The following is a 23,445-nucleotide window of genomic DNA, read 5'->3' as shown; positions in this document are numbered from 1 at the left end:
TTTCAAAATATTAGTTTAGTTTTCAAAAAATTGCGGCTAGGACAATAAAAACCATAAAATTTTTAAATGTTTTCTATTCCTCAACTACCAGATAGGTTTAGTGTGAAACCAGATAGGTTTAGTCTGAAGCCTAGTTTAAAAAAAATAAGCAGCAACCCTCATTATTTTTCTAGGCAGAAAGTTATTTGTTAATAGAGAAATAGAGAAAATAGAGAAAAGTATAAAGATGGTGTAGCGTGAATGAGGGAGAACAGGTATCAGATATTTCTGTTGAATGTAACATTAAAAGTTAATAAAATCCGTGACGATGTTACATTTTCCAAAGAAAGGGCATTAGCCATTTTCTTTTGGTGGGTGTCCCCCCCTCTTCCCTCCAGACTACAGACTGAGCCAGCGAGCAAGCAAAGGGAAGGACACTGATGCACGTAACTCACCAGGATACCAGCAGGGGCCTTTCCATGGTAAACACCTTCAGTTTCACTTAATAGGCCTTCACGAACCTTCTTCTCTTCATCTGTACTATCATCTTCTAAGTAAAACATCTTAAAACTGAACTAGCTTATCATGTCTTTTTTTCAGAGACAAAGTTACAGTTCTAAATTATCAAAACGGAAAGCCACTCTGCTGACAAACTGAGTACAAACCGTTTGCACACACAGTAATATGGCTAAAACTGAAAGGAAATGGTTCTTTAAAAAAAAAAAGCAATACATACAACGTCTTTACCAATAAGATTTGCTCAAAACACCTCAACCCCTTCTCTCTAAAGAAGATAAGGAGGGGCATGGGACAGGCTGTGCCATGTGTTTACACTGATAGGTACCAAGCCCTGCCCAATCACATGACGGTCCCTACAGCTTCCATCACACAGGACACGGATTGAGTTAATGATTCTCCAAATCAATCACATCCTTGTTTTTAGAAATAAAAACAACTATACTTATAGAGAAATAATCTTATACAATCATTTAAGGGAAAATAGTTTTCATATATTTTCTAAGCATCAACAAGCTTCCCAAAGACAGCAGGTTACACATGCTTTCTAGAACTCAGTAACCAACAATTTTTTGTCATATTGGCATGACCCAATTTATTTTCACAATTTCTGAATGGAAGATAGTGTACTCAGCCCTGTAAATAATGAAAAATTTATAATAAATTATATGTTAACATATTATTAATTATATTGTTATATATTAACCTGTAGTACAACAATGAAGATTATGACATTGAACCACTGTAAAAATCAAACATTCCTGGTATTTCCTTTCTACCTTTCTGTAAATCAACATATGTATACTATTTTACTCAATACAGTTGTCTAGGGCTGTGATGTTCCTTACAATTAGCCATCAACCACATGTGGCTATATCTATAATGTTGCTAGAACCAACTGAGATGTGCTGTAAGTATAGAATACTATACCTAGAATTAAAAAAAAGTGAAATAATCTAATTTTTTATACATACATGTTAAAATGATACTATTTTGGACATGTTGACTATGATACACTCTTAAAATTATATTTTACCTGTTTTTTTCTTTTCTTTCTACTTTATGTAATTTAAAATTACATAAACGGCTCCCATTATATTTCTATTGGACAAAGCACGACTGTAGGGCCCTGAGACAATCTTGAGAAAAAGGATGTTTAGTTGAAGTTCTACTAATGAAGAAATGAAGACAGGATTTTTAATCATTCCATGGAAGTATTGTGTTAATTCATCAACAATATACTAGCTGATCCTCATGTATTTAATGTTCAAATTATTAAACTTTTTTTTCTATGTCTAAACATCACAAAAAGACAGTATTTCCAAATGTTTGACCAAGTAAGGGGAGGCGGGTAAGGTTTACCACAGCAATATATTGCTAAGATCCATATAATAAAAATATTAAATGGCAGAATTTAAAACTAAATTCACCAATATGAGAAGTGGCAAAAATTTAGCTTGATTCAGTAGGTTACACTGCTTGCTGCCCAACCTACAGATATTAATGTGTGCCTGGAGTACATGAAAGTGCCCACTGGTGCTTATTATCTAACTCAGTATATAACAGTTAACACAAATTCCTCCATTTAAAAGAGAAGTGTGGGTTTTTTTGGCCTAAATATTAAACATATAACAATTTAAACCTCTTCCTCAATGTCCTATTATAGTTCTAGATCCCTGGCATCAGACGGCAGTAAGAAAAAAAACTGATATTGGGGTGCTACCAATGGGAAATAAGACATCGGGGAGAGGGAGAAGCAAATAAAAGAGAACGAAAAAGAAGATTAAGGAAAAACTACATAAGAAAATGAGAAAGGGGTTAAAAAGGAAAAACAGAGGAAATAAAACTGGGAAGTGATGAGAAAATACACAGGTGGAATGACAAGAAAAGGGGAAAACTGTTAAGAAAGGTAAATGGAGGGATAAAGATACCGGAAAAAGGGAAAAATAAAAACTTCATTTTAAAAATGAGTAAACTGAGGCATACAGAGAAATCAGGCAGTTAGCCCAAGGCCACCCATTTAGTTGGACCCGATTTCTGGTTTGGTGCTTTCTCCCATAATGCCATGCTGAGACCAGAAGAGAAAGTGCTAGGGAAAGGAGGATGGTGGTTGACCAGAAGGAAAGAGAAAGGGCTAACAAGAGAAGAGAGGCAAGAGCCTAAGATTAGTGGGTATGACCTCTGTTCAGGCAACCTTCACCTCAAACACCTCTTACACAATAATCAACCCCTAGGCCAGTCACTTCAGTTTTCTCTTAAGTCTTGGTATCGTTTCACTGTTTGTTTGGATTGATGACTCACAGAATGTTCTGACTGCAAGTGAACATGCACCATGGACCCAGGCAGGGTGAGCGCATCTTCCAAACACCAATTTTGTAAGAGGCACACACCTCCAGCTTCCCCTAGCTGTGACTGTGGATCAACTGACTCCCAGCTAGTACCTGACATTCTGGTTCCAGCCCATCATTTGAGTGGTGGCACTTTTTGGACTTAGTCAATAAAAGTTAAAATTACAATGAATAATTCTGAATTATCCATATGGTTTCTCAGAGAAAAATGTTACTGTACTGCCAAACTTTTCCTCTACAGGCAAAGATAATAAATGGTAAGTAGTCAAGAAAGACCACTTTTTACGTTTCCTAGACTTAAATCTTTCAAGAAAAGGTCTATCTTGGGGAAACAAAGCTAAAATGCTAGTCAGGAGAGTCAGAATCCTGTTTAGACTCCACAGCTGATAATGATGCTAGTAAAATACACATCTTTGTTTCTTTTCACTACTGATCCCCTAAGTATATGAGACTTAGGAGATTAAGTATTAAAAAGCTTTTAAAGGTGGCACAGGGATTTACTTAAAACTTCTTAACCTGAAATCTGCTTATTTGAGGTTGAGCTAAACTGGTTCCACAGAAGTACTTACACAAGTTATATTCAGACTTTGATACAAAAAATGAAAATAACCTACATCCCCCCAGTGGTCAAACTGTGGAATAGCAACTTATTTCTACTGAAATACCCACGACGAGGTAAAGAACACTAAAAAGTTCTTACTAGAACAAACTCATGATGAAAATACTTTTTAAAGCCTCAGTTACAAACCATTGATAATCTTTACCATAATTATTCTACAGCAAAGGAATTAACTCAAGTACATGTCCAGATCTTCAAGAGCACTCACGACAGAGGCCCACACACAAAGGACTACAGAGTTCCTTGAGCCAGAATGGCTCTCATCATCTATACTAATGAAGTTTTTCTTCTTATATCTGGAATTACTTAAAATTCACTGTTTACTTACGAAAAAAGGGACTTATATGCATTCTTCAAAACCAAGAGCAAAATTCCTCTTGATAATTCTCTGAGGTTTTTCAAACATTTACAATTTAACTGCTTATTGGAAAATGGCTAGTTTACTCAAGGTTCTAGTGTTTCGTTATATCCTCATACAATCCCCAACTCTCTGAACAGGGTAGCCAGTGACTATTTCACTTGAGCTTTGAATGAATGAAAAATCAAATGCATTTGGGTCTTTTCAGGAACAGAGGAGAAAAAACTGGAAGGGTCTCCTGAGGGCCAACTTAAAGTATCTTTCTCAAAGGTAATCTTGTTGACAACTTACATTTTAACCTTTAAAATTTAACACATTTTGCATTCTACTCTGATGCATCCATTTAATATGAAAAAAAAAAGTGACTGAATAAAGGTTTCTTCTACAAAATTCAAGGGTTAATTTATCACATTTACTCTAGGGCCTAGAATATCTTCAGTTAACATATCCCATTTTAGGGAGTTTGGGACTAAAAAATCTTTGAAGCTGAACCCTTCTGACACTAATGTTCTAGGTCAAACTTTCACCCAATATTCTGAGACCAGAGAGATTATACTGAAAGTTGTCAGGCTGTAGCTATCAAGTGTATCTGTTTGATCATTAAGATCATAAAGCTAAACAGCCCAATTAAGGATGAGAAGAATCATGGCTTGACTTGTGTCACCAATTCTGGACAACACTTCCAATAAAATAAAGCCAGAAACAAATGGGGAATGCTCTGCTCCAAATTCCCATGGCAGCTGCTTCAGTGGCAGTGGCTGTGGCTGTGGCTGTGTGTGTGGGTGTGTGTGCCCATCCACGTCCTGTTAATCACAACTGTTTCTGTTTAAATGTTTCTCTTTCTTTTCTCATTTCACCCTCTGAATAGCGGTGTGAAATGACCCTGTCGCCATGGTGACACTCAGAGATGACACCCTAAGTATATAAACAGTTTTCTGTACTAGGACTAGGTCACCCCATTTCACCTACACTCAAGAAATCCTGTTGAAATGCAAGCCATACTATTATCAAATTTAAAAACTGTAAATAATTTTAAAAGTGTGACACTTCTATCTTTTAGAAATAAATTTGTTGCTATAAACTCACCACTAACAGGAGCACACCAGTGTATCACACTGAGGCCAAATGAAGATACTTTAAAGGAAGTACAGTATTAGATTTCTCCATGCCAGGTCAAAAGTGAGATGGCTTAGAACTTGCCATAGAAAACTACGACAAATAATAAATGAAGTAAGCAAGACTTAATATCATTAACACAATCCAAAGAAAAATAAACAAAAATTCTAACAAATTATGAGATAAGCATCATGCAAGGACCCAAGTCAGTTGTACACTCACATTGCTTGGCTCTCAAGAGGAATTTCCCCTTCTTCAGCTAGTTTTGCATATATCTAACTAAAGATTTTCTGGACCACTTGAAAAACTGGTGATGGTTGTTTTAACTACTTTGTTGCTGTAACTGCACCTCCTTGAATTCCTTACAATTTTTTTAATTAAAAAAATACTGGTAATTAGCTGGTACTCGTCTTCCAGTCCTCTTCTTCCATCCATATAAGTGAACTGCTACTGTAATGTTGATTAAGTATTTAGAGACCAGGAACTCAGCAACAATCTCTTGGATATGTAGTTTCTTGAGGAAAATGTAAAAATTCTATCACACATAAAATTCATACAAATAATAATAAATATGCTAGGACCTCAAGAGAGAAGTGTATAAAAAGACATAACCAACTGACATCCCATATACATAACTATTACTGACAGAACCTGCTCAAGTTTTACAGCTGCTAGAGAAGCCAGGATATAATAAACCAAGGCTTGACTCCAGAGCCTTTGCTTTTAACCACTTCACTGATGTTTAATTTACAATTTGCTTGCTATCATACTGATAAACTTAAAGAAAATACCATCCAAGCAACTGGGATTATCATTTTAATAAAAAATCATCATGAGCACTACTGGGAAGAGTCATCCTGGTAGGACAAACAGGTGAAAGTATAAATTTTTATCTGTAGCCTTAAATGGGCCCCCAGTGTAATCTGGCAACCCTGCAAAAGGCTTGCTCTCCCAATTTGTTTCTTTTTCAAACCTGCAGGTTTCTCAATTTGATGGCATCTACCTCACCCTTCCCTTCCCATCAGAATATGCAGCATTTCATACTCTTGTATGCAGGTTCATTTGTGTTCTTCAGGAAATGAACAGCAAAATGGCTAAAATACATTGCTATGACAATGATAACTTTAGGAATTTCCTTTTACAATATTAAGAAAATTCTAATGCTATATCTATATTGATTACCAGATTTTATTCAACTGGCTAAATTTAAACTAAAATGAAAATAACCAGAACTCTTAGATTATTGTCTTTCAGAAATTCAATCTGCCTACTTCAACCTAAAGTTCCCCTAAGATGCATTAAGAGAAAAAATTGTAGTGGGGTACCTGGGTGGCTCAGCTGGTTAAGTGCCTAACTCTTGATTTCAGCTCAGGTCATGATCTCACGGTTCAGGAAATAGAGTCCGTCGTGGGGCTCTGCCCTGACAGCACAGAGCCTGCTTGGGATTCTGTCTGTCCTCTTCTGCCCCTCCCCCCATTTCCTCTTACTCTCAATACATAAATAAACATCAAAAAAAAAGTAAAAACTGCATGATCACTATCATTACTATATGGTCACAACTCTTAAACAGCACAGAAGTAGATTATTGTTCATCTCTCTGACATGCATGATCCACCAGATGTTGCTCTAAATGACTTGTAGCTATTGTGAAAACCCTAACCTACCTCAAGGGGTAAAAACCTTCCACCACTGAGCATAAAATGATGTATTTTGAGACTCTGAAAGTAATTTGAAAAGAAAATGGCGTTCCAAAATGTTGTAAGAATGATAGCATCATTGAAATGCATATACTGCACTGAAGTGGGCAGTGTACATTTATTTGATCGCATTAAGTTTTTAGTCATATTCCTTCACAGGAACATCTTTTATAGGAGTATCAACAGTTTCCTTATTCATTTGTAATGGAGCTCAAAGCTGAAGAACTTATATTAGATCTTATGGGTAAACTTTACACTTCACAATGTGTTGCATCTTTTATTTAAATAGTATTTTTCATTGTGAATAATGTCCATCAATTGTCATCATCCATCACCCCCATCTCAATAAGCACTGTGAGGATGCAGGAAAGAAATGACTATTTGCTCACATCCCAGGACAGTTTTGTATCCAATATCATACATGTAACCCAGAACAACAGAACCACTTCTTGTTTCTCCCTTCCCCACCACACATAGAAAGCATCATGTGGTTTTACAGAGACCTTACCACAGGCACCAGGTTCTCTAAATCACCTAAGAATTTCAAACCTGATTGTTAGCTTTTGCATGAGAGGTACCAGATTCAACATTTTGTGAGTATGCACACTTCATTTTTGGAGCTTGTATTTTTTTTTTAAAGAATTTTTAAAAGTTTATTTATTAATTTTGAGAGAGAGAGAGAGGGAGGGCAAGGGAGGGCGAGGGAAGAGAAGGGGCAGAGAGAGAGGGAGACAGAGAATCCCATGCAGGTTCCACGCTGTGGGCCAAAAGCCCGATGTGGGGCTCGAACTCCTGAACCATGAGATCGTGAACTGAGCTGAAGGTGGACACTTAATTAACCAACCAAGCCACCCAGGTACCCCAAGAGCTTGTATTTTTCTAAACCTACCTGAAATTCAAAGGAACATGACTGAGGTCAAAGCTGTAGCAATCACCTCTGGGACAGCATCTGAATGCCAGGCCATTTCCTTATAACCCTTCAGGATACCATGATGAAATCAAGACAGTACCACAATTCCAGTTAAAAGGTGACTTTTGCTACATAAACCATTTGACCAGTCTCACACACTGCATCAATCAACTTTCAGTGACTCCTGTAGGTGGAGAGAAAGGTCTTCCCTGTACTGGTAGCATACGAATAAAAATCAAGAAAAAAAAAAGTACCAATCTGCCGGCTTACTTAAATGATGTCATAAAAGTGACCAGGAGAATTCCTAAGCTCCTGTAACACATATTCAGTTTTTAATAACACCTGCAATCTCTCTTACATTTAACTCTCAGAATGTAGCACCCCCCTCCCTGTTTCCCAGATCAGGAAGCACAAATTCACTACTTCTCCACTCTTCTCTTTGGAACTGCCTGGGTCTGTCTCAATTAAACAGAATGTGGTGACCATGAGGCCAGGAAGCAGGGATATGAACTCCTGTGCAGCCATGCAAAGATCCCACTCCCAACTCCAGGCATCCCATATTGGCCATATTTCCCAGAGGCTTCTGGGAAAACTGGGAGAGGCTGTGGAGATGGATGAGAGCCTTCCACCAAAATCCAATTAAAATATAACTCAAATTTCAGGCCCTGTTTTATTGTGCACAATTACTACTGCAACCCTAGTAGGATTTTCAGAAATGTTAGGGGGGGAGCTCCCTTTCCCGGCCTGGGAGGACATTTGGGTGGATAAAGGGAGAATCTGTGGAGACAGTAGCCATCGCCAACTGCACCACTATGAGAGCCACTCATCACTCCAGTTTGAGCTGTGTCCTAGTTTTACAGTTTTGCAAAACAAATGCCAGGTAAGGCTGAGCCACTTGTGTTATCACAAGCTGACTTGCACACTGAGCTACTTCAACAAGACAGAAGGACTTCCAAGAACAAAAGCAATTCAGTGAAGCAACATTTGGAATGTTGGAAAATAAAACTTGTTTCGCTCACTGATCTGTTTAAAAGCAGTGCCTACTTTATAACATGTTAGGCACTATTCTATTCTGAGATCAAGCAATGAACCTGGTTGATGCACCTGCTCTTATAGCATTTAGATTCTAATGGAGAAAGAAGAGACAAGAAATAAAAAATAAAATTCTAGACTGGGATAACTATTACACAGGAAATTAAAGAGAGTGATGCTGCCAGAAAGTAAGGGAGGAAGGGTAGGCTACTTTTAGGTAAAGGGAATGAGAAGCCAAAACCAAGAAAATGTAGGATAGAATTTTTAAAAACAAACAAACAAACTCAACCCAGGAAGGCTCACATCTGAAAAAACAAGTATAATTAACACGAAAGAGCATTAGAACCTGGCTGATCATACTCCCATAACTATGCCATCATAATATACTTAGGATTTACTTTCTCACAAGCCACCGCTGCTGTTCCTTCTTTAGTCATGTTGCCAACCTTCAAATTACTTTAGAAACAGAGCAAGAGTAGGAAAAAAATGAGGTGACTCAGATACTAAGTTATCAAACATTCAGGAAACCAGCAGAAATTTAACAGTCGCATAAATCTGAACAAAAACTGCAAACTGTAACCTAAAAATTACTTCCTGAGAGTTGCTTTCTAATCTTCAGTGAAGATAGATGTGACTAAAACAGTCTTTAAAAATATTACAATAACTAGACATTCTGTTAAACACAAAGGAAGACATACACTTTATTTTCATTCTCTCTTAAAAACCCAACTGTTCAGAGTTGAACTGTGCCGCCCCAAAAATGCTAAGTTGAAATTCCAACCCTCAATATCTCAGAATGTGATATTTGGAAACAGGATCTTTATGGAGGTAATCAGGTTAAAATGAGTCATTAGGGTGGGCCCTAAACCATCATGACTGGCTTCCACAGAAAAAGGGGAAATTTGGACCGAGAGAGCGAGAGCGCGCGTGCGAGAGAAAGAGAAATGGACAGACACACTCACACATACAGAATTCCATGTGACCATTAAGGTATCTACAAGCCAAGAAATGCCAAAAATTGTCAGCTAACCACCAGAAATTAGGACAGAGGAATGAACAGATTCGCCCTACAGGCTTCAGAAGGAACTAACCCACCCTCTGGAACAGTGAGACAATACATTTTTCTGTTGTTTAAACCATCCAGTTTCTGGTACTTTCTTGCAATACACTCACTAACATAACAGTAAAGAAATTTAAAAGGGGTAACTCACAAGTATAAAGAATGGCTAGAGGCAATGACAGCAAATGAAAAGGGGTCAAGTTTTTAAAAGATGAAAAATGGATGGAGGAAAAAAAATGGAGGATCAGAAAGTAATTAAGTGCTTAAAAAAAAGAGCCCACATTGGTGGAGGTATGTAAACAAAACAAAACAAAAAAACACATTAGAACTACATAAAATTATTACAACTACAAGATAATTTCCCAGGGGGGTGCCTGGGTGACTCAGTGGGTTGAGTGTCCAACTCTTGATTTCAGCTCAGGTCATTATCCCAGGGTCATGGGATTGAGCCATGCATCAGGCTCGGTGCTGAGCACAGAGCCTACTTAAGATCCCCTCTCTCCTTTTGCCCTTCTGCTCCTTATCCCCCAGTCACACATTCTCTCTCTCTCTCTCTCAAAAAAAAAAAAAAAAGATAATTTCCCAGAGTCAAAAACATCATTTTCCAAAATGAAAGTTCCCACCAAGTGCCCAGCACAAAAGATGAAGAGGTACCTGAACTGTAGTGGCCTCTATCAAAGGCAGCCACAATGGAAAGATGCCAATAAACAATGTTAAAGGCTCTGTGGTCTTCAAGGACAAAGGATTCAGCAATCACCCTGTGGGCATGGCTACAAAAAGCAGGATGCACACCATGCTCTCAATCAGAGGCACTGCACCCAATGCCAGCTACCTCCCGAACTTTTCATGAGGACATACAGCTGCAGGTGATCCTGTCTGTGGGGTGAAGCCTCACCAGATCTGAGAAGCACTCATATGTTCTGAGTGTTTTTAGGCCCTCTGACCTACAGACACTGATGAAATACCTGCCTGCCAACCAGGCATGAACGTACAAAGCAAGGCCAGGACTGTGGGTTCACCGTGAAGCCAGGTGAGGAGGGCTCTTCCCAGTTGTTCCAGTCACTCCTTCACCATTAATGGTCCAGGGACCACAGCTGCAAATCACAAATGAAGGCACCTCATCAAAAGATGAAAGAGCGACTTCAAAAGGAGGTAAAGTTTCAAAAGAAAGAAAAGAAAAAGAAAGAAAAGAAAGAAAGAAAGAAAAAGAAAAGAAAGAAAACCGGAAGAGAAAAGGAAAGGATACATAGAGTGGGAAGGAAAGAGAAACAGAAATTAAAAAGCTTGGGATTTCTCAACAGTAACAAGTCAAAATTCTAAAGGAAAACTACTTCCATTCTAGCATTCCATAGCCAGCTTACCAATTAAGTATGAGGCTAGAATAAATTTCCAGTCAAGTAAAGTCTCAGAGTTGACCTCCTGTGAACCCTTTCTCAAAAAGCTACAGGAGGATGTGCCCACCAAAAATGAGGAGGCAGGCTGAGAGAGGAATCTCTAGGAAAGACTACCCAACAGAGGTGAGAAACTAATGGGATGCAGGTGAGGTGTTCACTGCCCAGAGCCCTGTAATTCTGTCTGAAACTGGGGGCCTGAATTTGTGACTGGTACTAAGAAACATGAGCCAACAAAACAATTAACTCCAGAAAAAACAGAAATTTGAACTGGTGAAGAAATTAAATCACTGTATATGCCTAGTTTTGAGCAACACTTGGTCATGAAAACATAAATACTGAATATAGAGAAAATAAAAAATTATGATATGATTACCTTGGAAGGATAGAAGGAAAAGTGTGTAAGGAGGGTTGTATGAGAGATGAATCCTCATCTAGCAAAGTAAGAAACCCACAGAGAATGTCTAGATTTGGAAAAACAAGCTGCAGTTTAGGCATAGACCCATAGAAGAAAATCCCACAGGAAACAGGTAAGAGTTCGAAGAAGTTGTTTCTAGGAAGCAGTAGTCAGGAGTGAGGAAGAAACTGGTGCTTTTCACTATATATCTCAAAGTGCTATCTGAATTTTTAAACTACACTTCAAAAAAATACACTTAAAAATGTAAAAGACAAATAGCAATATTATATGATGGAACTGTATGCTGAAGAATCCTATCTACAGGAATGAAAACTATTAGAGAAAAGAAAAAAACAAACACCAAGCAAATAGCTCTGTGGGGTTTGGTTTTGCTTTGCTTTTACAGGAAAACCTCTTTTCTGGCTCTCAGCATCAGCACTGAGCTTTAGGTATGTCTCATTAACAAGACAAAACAAATGAACCAGAAAATTTAAATATAGTAAAGTTCTTATTAAGTTGCCCAGTTCATTCACTTGGGAAAGGGGAATGTCCTAACACAAAAGCCCTTTTCATTCTATAGCAAAGATAATAGCAAAAGATTTAGCTAACAGTTGAAAAGGATGATCCTTAGAAGATTAAAAAAAAAAAAAAATCCACCATTAACAATACAGGTTTATTAGTATTTTTCAACTAGTGAGAAATTTCATGTAATTATATAATCTAAAGAAATTTTAATAACGATCACGTACTAAAATTTATAGAAAAATGTTACAGACTTTTGAACTAGACAGCAAGAGCTTTGGGGGTTTTTTTAGTTATGCATTTACCTGCAGTGTATAAAGGACAGCTCTGCTTTCTAGATACAAAAGACAATGTTCCACCTATGGGCCTAGGCAACAAAATTCACAGAATAAGAGATGAAATGATGGCAAAAATCACAAGGCTTAAATTTACAAACATATGTAGTGCATAAGATTTGGATACAAAACAGCTAACATAAAAATGCATTTTCTATTTTGACACTATAGAGATAAAAGTCCTGGGTCAAGGAAATTTTAAGCAAGCACAAACATCTTTAACTAAACATCATATCCTCATGCTAAAAATATAAGCAGAGAAGTTCACTCCAAATATTTCCTTTGACTCATTTTTCAATGTTTTATTTATTTTTGAGAGAGCACAAGTGGGGGAGGGGCAAGGACAGGGGGATACAGGATCCGAAAAGAAGTGAGCTCAGCACTGAATGAAGTCAGGAACCGCAAGATAACCTTAACAGGAGCCAAAGTCCGGACACTCAAGTGATTGAGCTAGCTACCCAGGTGTCCTCCTCTAACTCACTTAAAAAAAAAATTTTTTTTTTTACATTTATTTATTTTTGATAGAGACAGAGCACAAGTGGAGGAGGGGCAGACAGAGAAGGAGACACACAGAATCTGAAGCAGGCTCCAGGCTCTGAGCTGTCAGCACAGAGCCCGACATGGGGCTCAAACTCACAAACCTCGAGATCATGACCTGAGCAGAAGCCGGACGCCCAACCAACTGAGCCACTCAGGCTCCCCTCCTCTGACTCACTTTTAATCACTCATGTAGTACTCCTTTCTCAATCCTTACCTGTTTTATAAAATTCTGCTTCAAACAAGTCTATAAGCTACTTGTGCTATTTGCCTTTTGCCCTTTGCCCCTGTGCCCCTCAACACTGGCATGTCTTGTCGGGTTAGAAATCCTAGCCTGCCACTCTTCCTCTAGACCTCTAGGTGGCTTCTGGCTCTGGTTTAATACACAGTCTCAGCTAGTCCTCAGAACCAGGCCATCAGTAGGTATTGTTATCTCCATATTACAGATAAGACAACTGATAAGCTATATGCCAAATGTGTAATCATGATTTAGGAATTCCTAACGGTCCATGAATATATTTGTTTCATAAGTTATTCTGTATTGAAGAATTGATAAATACCAACTTATCCATGTATTCAATTACAGTAGGTAAAACACCATTAAAATTCCATCACAAAGAATCCTGTCTGCAGATCTAGTTACCAAGCGAATCAAGTGATATAACGAAGAAAGTGCCAATTCCAAAAACAAATCTGTTCAAAAATGCAAACTCAGATACTCAACAATATTAGGGGTTTCACCTGGCCACCCACAATGTGATGAAACAAGGTTCCTACATGGATTAAGAGGCCAGAAGCTCTGTCCAATTCTGAAATGTTTAACTCAGGGCCCCTACTCACAATCAAGTTCCACATAAGCCAGGGGTTATGGAGTGTAATTCTCATATCAGGAATAGTCAAAATTACCAAGGAAAATCCTTCAAGAAGACATCATGTTGGATACTGACATACCATGTCTCAAAAAGTCCAACTGAGCCCATTTCTTCTTCCCCACACTAAAAAGAATTGCCTTCCTCTCAAGGCAACCTGATCCCAACTCAGCCCAGTGATGTGCTCATATTACAGAAGGCAGGCAGATGATCATCAGCTTCATATTGTTTAGCTCATTCCTGAGCAGGCACCAAGTAGGTGTGGTGGAGTCAAATCACCTCCACTGTTTTCTTGGCTGGTCTTTCTCTCCTTAGAACAGTTGGTTTTTGCATATATAAATGATTCAGAGAAACCCAAGGCTTCTATGCAGCAGGTGCTATCCCTCTACGAGCAGTTTATAGATGCAGACATTAAGAATAAGTTCTCCAAGGCACCTGGGTGCCTCAGTTGGTTAAGCATCCGACTCTTGATTTCGGCTCAAGTCATGATCTCACAGTTCATGAGTTCGAGCCCCACATAGGGCTCCGCACTGATGATGTGAAGCCCGCTTGGGATTCTCTCTCACTCCCTTCTCTCTCTCAAAAATAAATAAATAAACTTAAAAAAAAAGTCAGTTCTCCAGTTCTACCTAACAAAGTAAAAACAACACCCCCAAATTAGTTTTGGCATGTCAAGCAGATTCCTAAGAATTCTTACAGTCCCTTGGGCAGTGTGGTGGCATGGGAGCAGGGACAATGGAATGGGGGTGGGTGGGTAGGTCAATGCCAATACACAGGTGCATGCCTTTGACAAATCTCTTTCCGCTTCACTGTCTTCACCTAGAAAATGCAGCTACTATCTCTACCTTGCAGGGTTGTTGTGCCTCTTAGGAGATAATTTATGTAAAACACAATGCCTCAGCCAAAGAAAGTACTTAATCATGTAACTGTAATAATAATGATAACCTTTTACAGACATTAAACACCTCCTAGAAACAGTGTTCCTAAAAAATAGGCATCAGCACCATTTTACAGACTGAATCTCAGTGGATAGAGTATGCTAAAGACACCAAAATTCCAAATGTTTACTTTTCAAATACCACTACTTTAGGCAGGATATTTTGAATTGGTTGAACCAGTTAGAAAACCCTACAACAAAAGATCAATCCTTACTTATAAAGCATCTCTAATACACATTTTAAATTCTAAAATAGAGAGCTTTCTATTCACAAAATATTTAGATACTTCTCTAAATAAGTCCTGTTCCTTTGCAGTTCATATATAAACAGATGTTATGAATATAGTTATAATGTCAGATGAATAAGTATTACTGATCCAAAAAACACTGAGATTAAAATAATTTAAAAAATATAAAATGTGGGCAGATAATTTTGCAATATTTTACAAAGAAAAAAATAATTACACTTAGTATTGTAAAGGAAACAAAAAGTATATTCCCCATGGTTCTTCAGTAAGCCCAAACATTGCTTGACTTAAACTGGTTCGAAAAAAGGCACATCACTTTACAAAGACCACAAATTTACAGGCAACTGTTGGAGAAAGTAACATACCACAATTCAGAGAGTTCCAATTCAGAGTTCATAATTCACATCAACTATCTGATGGTTTTGCTGTCTGAGATTCCTTTATATTTAATAGATTATGCCCAATACCTTATAAGAGCTATTTACATTCTGGATACCTCTCTTTTAGAATCAGTAAATACCAAGTCTCTAGTACAGCTGGACACATCTATCTTGCCAGGAGCAACACATGTCACATCATAATGCACTGAATAGATTAGAACCATCATGGAATTGTACAATCCCATTGTTTATTCAGAGACATAAAAAAAGCTTTTAGGTAGATTTCAATTCTACCAGTCAATTTTGACTGGTAGATTTCAATTCTACCAGTCAATTTTGACTGGTTAATTGATTAACCAGTCAATTTTTCGTTTGTAATTAAGATTCTTCCTATAAAAATAAAACATCTTACTATAGATATAAAAACAGATTTTTTTTTTTAAAAAAAGATGTTTACAACCAATTATCCCTTCCATTATACCAGAAATAGGTAAATGCAGAAATTTAGTTAGTCACTAAAGTTACTTGGTACCATATGCCTTTTTTTTTTTTTTTTTTTTTTTTTTTTGAGCAAAATCACTGATAATTACTTAGTTATGACCATCAAAACCAAATAATTTTTAAACCTAGATACTGGTACCCTTTGTCTTTGAAATACTATGTATTTAATCATGTTTCTTAAAAATTTTAGAATCCACATCCCTTTACACCCTGTAATGTTACTTAAAATTTCAACTAAATTCACGAGTGACCAAAAAAGTTAAAATATCAAAACAATGGTAGACAGCATGCCAAACCCTCAAAAAGTTTCCACCGAACTGCAAATACAAGGTCTGTACAGCCACTCCAGCTCACTCTATTTGAACTTTCTTCTGCACGTCAATCTATGAAGGTCTGTCCCTTCCTCTTTCCCCTTGTAGTTACTTTTAAAATCAACAGATCCTATCCTCAGGACCATCCTAAAAAGTTGCTCGTGTTTCAACGTCCTTTCCTCCTCTCCTCAAATTCTACTTTTTCTACTAGACTCTGAACAAAAAGGCTAACTTCTTACCACTTCCATTCAACAATCCATCTCTTCCCTACTCCTCCCCTTAGTTCGACATTTACAGAAAAAAGGCAAACTAGCGCTACCAGCAGGTCACATGAAGTGTCTAAAAATTTAAAGACAACAGTTATTTACTCTAATACTGGTTAACAGCTAGAGCAACACCTCCCACAGCCTAAGTTAATCAAGAAAAGCGAGTACTGAAGAAAATGATAAATGTTTGGGGCCAGTGGAGATGGGAGGGAGAAAACGGAAATAAGAGAACAGAGATGGGAAACTTCTATTTCCTAAAACAGGTGAGAATGGATCACTGTAGATTCTTGAACAGTTAAGATAAAAAAGATGCCAGGAGTTGAAAACAACTTAGAATTTATAAATCACCTTAAATTTTATTTATACTTTGCCTCATTGAAAAAAATGATTAGAGGCTGTTCAGACAAATATATGTATTATTCAACAGTAAAATTAAGAGAGTTGGTACAAAAGTAAATATGAAATGAAATAAAGTCAAGAAACTCAGTTACTATTCACAAAATTAACTACAGAAGACTTTCCCTACTGTTCAAATATGCCAAAAAGTCAGATAAAGGCAATCCCCTAGCTATCCAAACATCACAAAGTGGACTTTTCTAGTGTTTCTCTTCCAAAGAAGTAGAAAAGCCTAATTTGGATGGTTCATGTTGAAAATCTGTAACACCACAGATAAATATAAACATCACATAATAAAGTTCTAAATTCAAAGATCACAAAGATAACTACACGGATTCTAAATGGACTTTTAAAAGATCTCTATGAGCCCTCCATTTTTCCAACGCATTTATGTAGTCTCTCAAATTATATATTTGACCTAAATAAAAGTTAAAAGATCCTTTCTAACACACAAGTCACCTGACTTTCAGCTAGACCCTCTTTGTACATAGGTAAAATGAAGGTAGCACAAGGAGCCAATGCTGTAACTTTTGTTACACTTTACAAGTTCAAGGATTTCTGGCTCCTTCCTCATTTTTTTAGTAATAATTTTAACACCAATCTAAACTGACAAATACAGGATGACAGAAATTTGGCATTCAAGGGCTGTAGAAGAAAAAGATTCTAAACTGTAGTCAGTGAATCAAATTTTTAAAATGTGTATCTTATCATTATTCTAATCCTAAAAGTCACATTTTGGGCTTATCTTGCATTGCAGCACAGCTTATCTCCTAACATTCTTTTTTTCTTCCCCTTCCTTCTTTATAGACTGAAAACTTACAGCAGAATCATCCAGTCTCAGCATTTTAGAGCAGAGGTGGACCATCTGGGCCAAGCTTCCTGAGGCTGGTCAGGAGAGCAAGGCAGCCAGAGGTGAGGCCAGCAGAGCTGGAATGGCACCCCCAACACATAGGTTGCCACGGACTCTCAGAGATACCTAGCTGCTTCATCTGGACCTCCCTGGGTGAGCACACATTTGTCTTAAAGACTAAAGGAGAGTACACATGTAAAGCATTTAGCATTAGTAATAGTGACACTGTGTTACTAAAAGAATCAAACCGACAGCAGACAGCAAGGGAAGTGGATACCAAAAAGTGCAGTTCATTGTTAGCAAAGTCACCGAGGAATCTTCTTTGAATGCCTTCTGATACAGCCATAAAGTTTACTACTCCAGCCTATAATAATTATCTTCCAAGTTTTAATAAGACAATTTATATAGCATTCTGCCAACTAGAGGTTCTGCCTACCAACTTGTGAGTTATTTCATTATGAAGAAGGCAAATGACAGTTCAGAAGACTCTGGGGCTCAGCCAGAAATACAACATCTCATAAATGAAGGGAATAAAACAGATAAAAAGGGGCTTTCAAAATAAAGGTCCCAACCACTGTCTAGCCATTGACTGGCTTAAGTTAATATGCACACACATACACACACAAACCGTGACAACTATTAGGGTCAGAGCAAAAAGGGTAGGATTTAAATTAAAGGCAGGTGGACTTAAATTAGACTTCAAGAAAAACCTCCTGACTTACATTACTAAGCACCTAAGAAAGGTAGCTGTATCTATCTCCCAACAAGACAAAGCTTCCAGCTAAGTGTTACCATGTTGCCTTATATGAGGAAATTACTTAAAAAAAAAAAAAAAAAAGGCATACCCAGAGGGAATAGCTGTTGACACAGAGAACCAAGCTATATTTAAACTAAATATTAATATTTAAACTAAACATTGCAAAATGTTCCCTGTAATACTCATGAGCTTAATTTAACCTTTTACCACCTCTAATGCATGGCACCATCAGGATCATTCAACCAAAGCTCACAATTCAGGAAAGTTGAGTGTACAGGAAGTGCCACCAGCTCTCAGGTCACTGGTAAGGACACAAAGACTGACTGCTGCTTTCTATCTTTGTTCAACAGCCCTCCATGGAGATTCTTCTAAAAGCTGGCTCAGCATTTGGTACCAGGCACCTACCAGAGTCTGGCCTTCAAGGACTTTCAGTCTAGTGCAGGCGACAGTCCAGTCAGTAAACCAAAAATTACAATACAGGGCGATAAGTATCTTTATTGCTACATTCTTGGAGCAATGAAGGACACAATGCCCAGCTGACTCTCTTAATTGTTTCTTCACAGTAGCTTTACTATAGTGTTGAATGGTTTTCAAATGCTCCCGTTTCCAGTTCCTCTTAAACATAAAGCTTCTCTGTTGGCTCTCAACTGTGCCATCACGTTTTAAGACAGAATCTATCGTTTCATTTCTAGCATTCTAGTATGGCCGTCTCTGTCAACATTTGGACATGGAGATACTTCAGTCTGATATATCACAATCAACTGCATATTTAACTGGAAGGAAGAAGCCACACTCCCTGGCCAGTGCTCTTTCACAGGTGGCCTTAGGACTGCTTTTTATACACTGGCTGGGTATGGCCTGAGGTTGACTGCCCTTCATGAAAAGTGAGGATGCTGCACTAGGGGACCACGTGAATCCTTCCCCTGCACCTTGTGGGCCCTGTCTCTCCCCATCTCAGCATTATCTGCCACACTTCACATGCTTAAGCCACTAAGATCAATATGAGACCATCAACATATCAACCATATGGGCCACTAAATGTGCATTTAATTTTTTTAATGTATTTTTTAATACATTTTGATACAATTTTTTTAAATTTGTATTTAAATGTATTTAAAATTTGACTTTGTATTGTCAAAGCATTATGAACCAGCCAGACCAAGTTTTAATAAACGGTAACACTTACAGAACATTTCTATTGGGCAGAGCTTCAACAGGGCCTGGGCTGACACCAAGATAAGTGACTCTTTTTCACTTTAAAACAAACAAACAAACAAACAAACAGGTTTGGAAAAATAATCCCCCGATGTACCTTTAAAATTAGTATAGCGGTCTGTTAAGTAATACTTCAGAGCATTTCCAAATATTCAGAGTTCCAGCACTTTCTGCAAGGAAGGGTTATCTTTCTGCCTGTTCAGTATGCCTTCAAAATGTCATCCTAAATTTTCAACGAGAACAGTCTTAATTTGTTCGCAAGAGTGGAGAAAATGGTGATCCGCCGGGTTAAAAGTTGAGAGAGAAGCCCTTACTATATAAAACTGTATCTTAACACGTTCCATACAAATTGAGATTTACCGAGGGAAGGGGGGGTGTTGCGAAGGGAAAAATTACTCACACTTAGGACCGGGTCTACAACCTGGAGGTGGAGACACAGGGCAAACGAACCGCTGCAGAGAAATAACAGCAACTTCCCAGCCCTGGATTGAATGCGATCACGTGCCTCGGGCGCCCCCTCCCCCAGGGCCGGGGGCGGGATGGAGACGCGGCCTCCAGCCGCGCTTTCCTCGGCGTGCGCGGCTCGGCCAAGCGTCACTTCGGCCTCCGCTCCAGCCTTTACGCCAGAAACCCGCGAGTTGGGGGGTTCTGAAGTGACTATCACCTCGGGCAGCGGCGGGGGCACCCGCATGTTTCAGTCTTCACGTCCCCCTCCTCACGTTCACCCCGCACCCGCCGGTCCCAGCCGACCCCGCAAACCCGTCCTGCCACGGCGCCGGCGGGGCCCGCGTCTACGTGACGGCGGCGGCGAGGCGGGGGCAGGGGTCCCGGCCTCCGTCAGAGCGGCACCGCACCGAGTTGGCGACCCCAGCCGCCCCGAGCGCAGAGACGCGACGCCCGCCGCGGAGCCCGAGCCGCGGCGGCGGGGGGTGGGCGGCGCAGCGGCGCGAGGACCCCGGCTCGGCGCCCGCTTACCTGCGTTGACTCGGCTCCCAACCCGCAACGGCGCCCGCGGGCGGCCGACGGGAGGCGGTGGCTGGACGGCGACGGTGAGGACCGGCCTCGCAAGGCGGGCTCGTCGGAGGCTGAGGGGGCGGGGCCGTGCGAGGACGCGCGCGAGGCCCAGGCGCCCGCCGCCGCCGCTGCCTCGGGAGCCGCCTGGGCCGCAGCCGAGCCGGGCGGCCCTCATGAATGGGACGCGGCGGCAGCGGCGGCGGCGGCGGCGGCGGCGGCGGTAGCCGAGGGGCGGGCGAGCGGGCGGGCGGCGCGCAGGCCCCTCCCCGGCCACGTGACGCCGCGCTCGGCCGCCGCCTCCCGGCCGCGCGACACCCTAGCGGCCTCCCTCCCTGGCCAGCGCAGCCGAATGCGCCGTGGCGGCTGCTTGTCTCCTGCGCTTCCCGGCCAGGGGGCACTGCCTCTTTCTTGCGCAGGGCAATGCTAGGGATACTTTTCTAAAAAAAGTTTCTGCTAGTCTCCATGGCAACCATGTGGCGCGTCACGTGGAACTTAGAGCCCAACTGCCAAAAAAGAAGTATTAAAGTGCAAAGAAAGGTATACAGTTGAATGCTTTTTAATCCACTTTTGATCAACAGTAGCTACTTCGCCAGTTTGGTTATTCTCCCCACCCTTCTCCTCCCCAATCCCATTACATATTTTAAAATACACTTTTTTTAAGAAAGGGATTGCCGAAACCATATTACCGCACACGGTTTTTATCTTTTTGCAGCCTATTATTGAAAGTTATGAATGGAAGTATATGTGTTACTTACAAACGTCAGTTAGTTTCTCAGTACGCATTCGGATAATGATAATTTATATAACTTTGAGGATCTTGGAAAATAGGCACTAATGTAAAGCTCCTGCGTGGTGAGCCCAGCGGCTGCACAATTTTTTTCCCACAGATGGAGTGTGGCTGGGTTGGGCTGGGACCCAGGAAACCGGCTTCCAGTCTCAGGAACCCCCTGTGGTTCTGCAGGAGGAACAAGGGCAACCACTTCCTCATCTAAGTTCCTTCGGCCTCTTTCTCATCAGCCAAGCTTTGCCCCATCCTTAACCAAGGCCCTATGAAGACTAGATAGTTTCACTGGCCTAAGCACACTAGGAATTTTCCTCTTTTCTGTGCCTTTCACCTGGCTTCCAAGTGAATAAAAATTTAGAAAGACAAGAACTGGAATTTCTGCTCCATTATTTCAAAGCATTTTACTCCACTATGAAAAAGTGGAATTGAAGAGAGGAAAAGAGCTGGATCCTCACTTTGTACATCAGTAAGATGGAAATATTAATGCCTTTCTCACAGGATTGGTTTGCCTACAGAGTGCCTAATTTAGCTTAATGTCTGGAACCTGGAACATGCGGTTACTGTTTGCTCTCTTTCCTTTCTTCCATTTTTCCTGCTTTAGACTTTTCCTGTTTCTCTCAGGCTATTTTCACTACCTCCTGCCTAGGAAGGGAAATATTCTACCAAGCTTCCTTCCTTTCATCATTCAGGAAGACCTAGATATCTCCTCCCTTCCTCCAAACAACCTTAGGTTTGATACCTCACTCTGAATGACTCGCATTTCTAATATTTCCTCATTCTCTGGTGCCTACCTAATTTACAACACCACTTAAGCAAAGTAGGGACTCACTAAATATTCGTTGCATGATATCCCTTCATTTCCTTCCCCTGATGCCTAAGAAGTCTGTTGGGAACCACCAAATCCCACCTACTCCACTGGAATGTCAGAGGAAGGAATATCTTCCTTCACCTGTCCTCTGACCCCACCACCTTCCAGCTCCATGGGGGATCCTCATTCTGCTAGTTGTCCCCCCTTGCTCAATTCTGGATTCATCCCTTAGCTTCAGAAGACTCAGGCTTCTCCCACCACTTAAGATAAAGGAAGAGGTGGGGGAAGAGGAGGCGAGGGAAGGAGGAAAAGAAGCAGAAGACTTTCTTGTTCCTTTGTTCCTTCTTAGGCAATCAATTTATATCACAGCTTGACTCCCCAGCCAAGCTGCCTGGAAAGAGGAGTCTCTGCTTTTTCACTTCTTCAGTCTTCCTTCTGCTTTGGTCCTCTTCCTCCCCTGAAACTGCTCCAGCTAAAGTCAGCAATGACCCTCTGGTTGCCAAATACAGTAGATCTCTTTCAGTCTTCTCTCTCACAATCCGTAGGGTAAGACACAGTTGACCACGATTTCCTTCTTGAAACTCCCTCCTCCAATCAGCCAGAAACTCCTCTGAGAGCCTCAGGCCTGTGCTTGGTGACTTTAGACATCTCCTCCACCAGCGTGACCCACAGTGATATCCAATTCATGCCCATCGTGTTTGCTTCTTTAAACCTGCTCCTCCTGAATCTCCTATCTTGGCTAATACGCCATCACTCATCTAGTCGTCCTGGCCAGAAAAAAACTAGGAGGGAGTCTCATTTCCCTCTACCTCATTCCATGTACATCAAGTCTGTTCATTTCTACTCTAAGGCTCTCTGCAGAACTGCCATGTTGGCCACTTGCAAGATCTTCTGCAGTTGCACAGCCATGTGTTCTCACCCCTCAGGAATCAGGCCCTTGCCACGTCTCTTATCCATCATAGACATATTTGAGCTGGTCTTCTGCCCTCCAGTAGCCTCCACTCTGAATTGCAGATCTGACTGTAGCACATGCTATTGGCCATCCGTGCCTAGAGGAAAAAGTCCAAGTTCCCTACCATGGTATCCAGGGTGTTCTTTTTCTCTCCAATTTTCTCTCCTGCACCTCCCATCTCGTATGCTTTTGCCATTCCTTTTGAAACAGGATAATTTTTGAAATATTAACTTCTATTTTTCTCCATGCATTTTTCTTCTTTCTCCTTCCCACCCCTCCCACCCCATTTTAACAATATAGCCAGGCATTGTGCTTGTCTCAATGAACTTCTGGAAAGCAG

The 23,445-nt window shown here is 40.1% G+C and overlaps 2 protein-coding genes across 4 annotated transcripts in view; one reads left to right on the top strand and one right to left on the bottom strand.

Moving 5' to 3' along the window:
* LPIN2 (lipin 2) overlaps positions 1–20,636 on the bottom strand; it is an 84,722-nt gene extending 64,086 nt beyond the window's left edge. The window contains exon 1 of one of the 3 annotated variants that reach the window (XM_060613371.3): positions 20,523–20,636. Coding sequence is in view for 2 of the 3 variants with exons in the window: in XM_060613368.3 (XP_060469351.1) it covers positions 19,948–20,238 (291 nt within the window). In the remaining variant the exon portion in view is untranslated. Of the gene's footprint in view, positions 1–434; positions 694–19,947; positions 20,397–20,522 lie in introns of those variants that run through there. The other 2 variants (XM_060613368.3, XM_060613369.3) reach the window with 2 other exon arrangements.
* LOC144613819 (uncharacterized) lies at positions 20,237–21,706 on the top strand. The gene is made up of 3 exons (XM_078435308.2): positions 20,237–20,383; positions 20,434–21,098; positions 21,449–21,706. Exons 1-2 carry the CDS (start codon positions 20,237–20,239, stop codon positions 20,986–20,988), a joined length of 702 nt encoding a protein of 233 aa, XP_078291434.2. The 3' UTR covers positions 20,989–21,098; positions 21,449–21,706.
* Positions 21,707–23,445: the final 1,739 nt, after the last annotated feature.

This window comes from Panthera onca, chromosome D3 (assembly GCF_046562875.1).
Source record: "Panthera onca isolate mPanOnc1 chromosome D3, mPanOnc1 haplotype 2, whole genome shotgun sequence".
In the NCBI taxonomy this organism is placed as follows: domain Eukaryota; kingdom Metazoa; phylum Chordata; class Mammalia; order Carnivora; family Felidae; genus Panthera; species Panthera onca.
The sequence above is the reverse complement of the archived record's forward strand: the minus strand, read 5'-3'. Positions and strand labels throughout refer to the sequence as shown.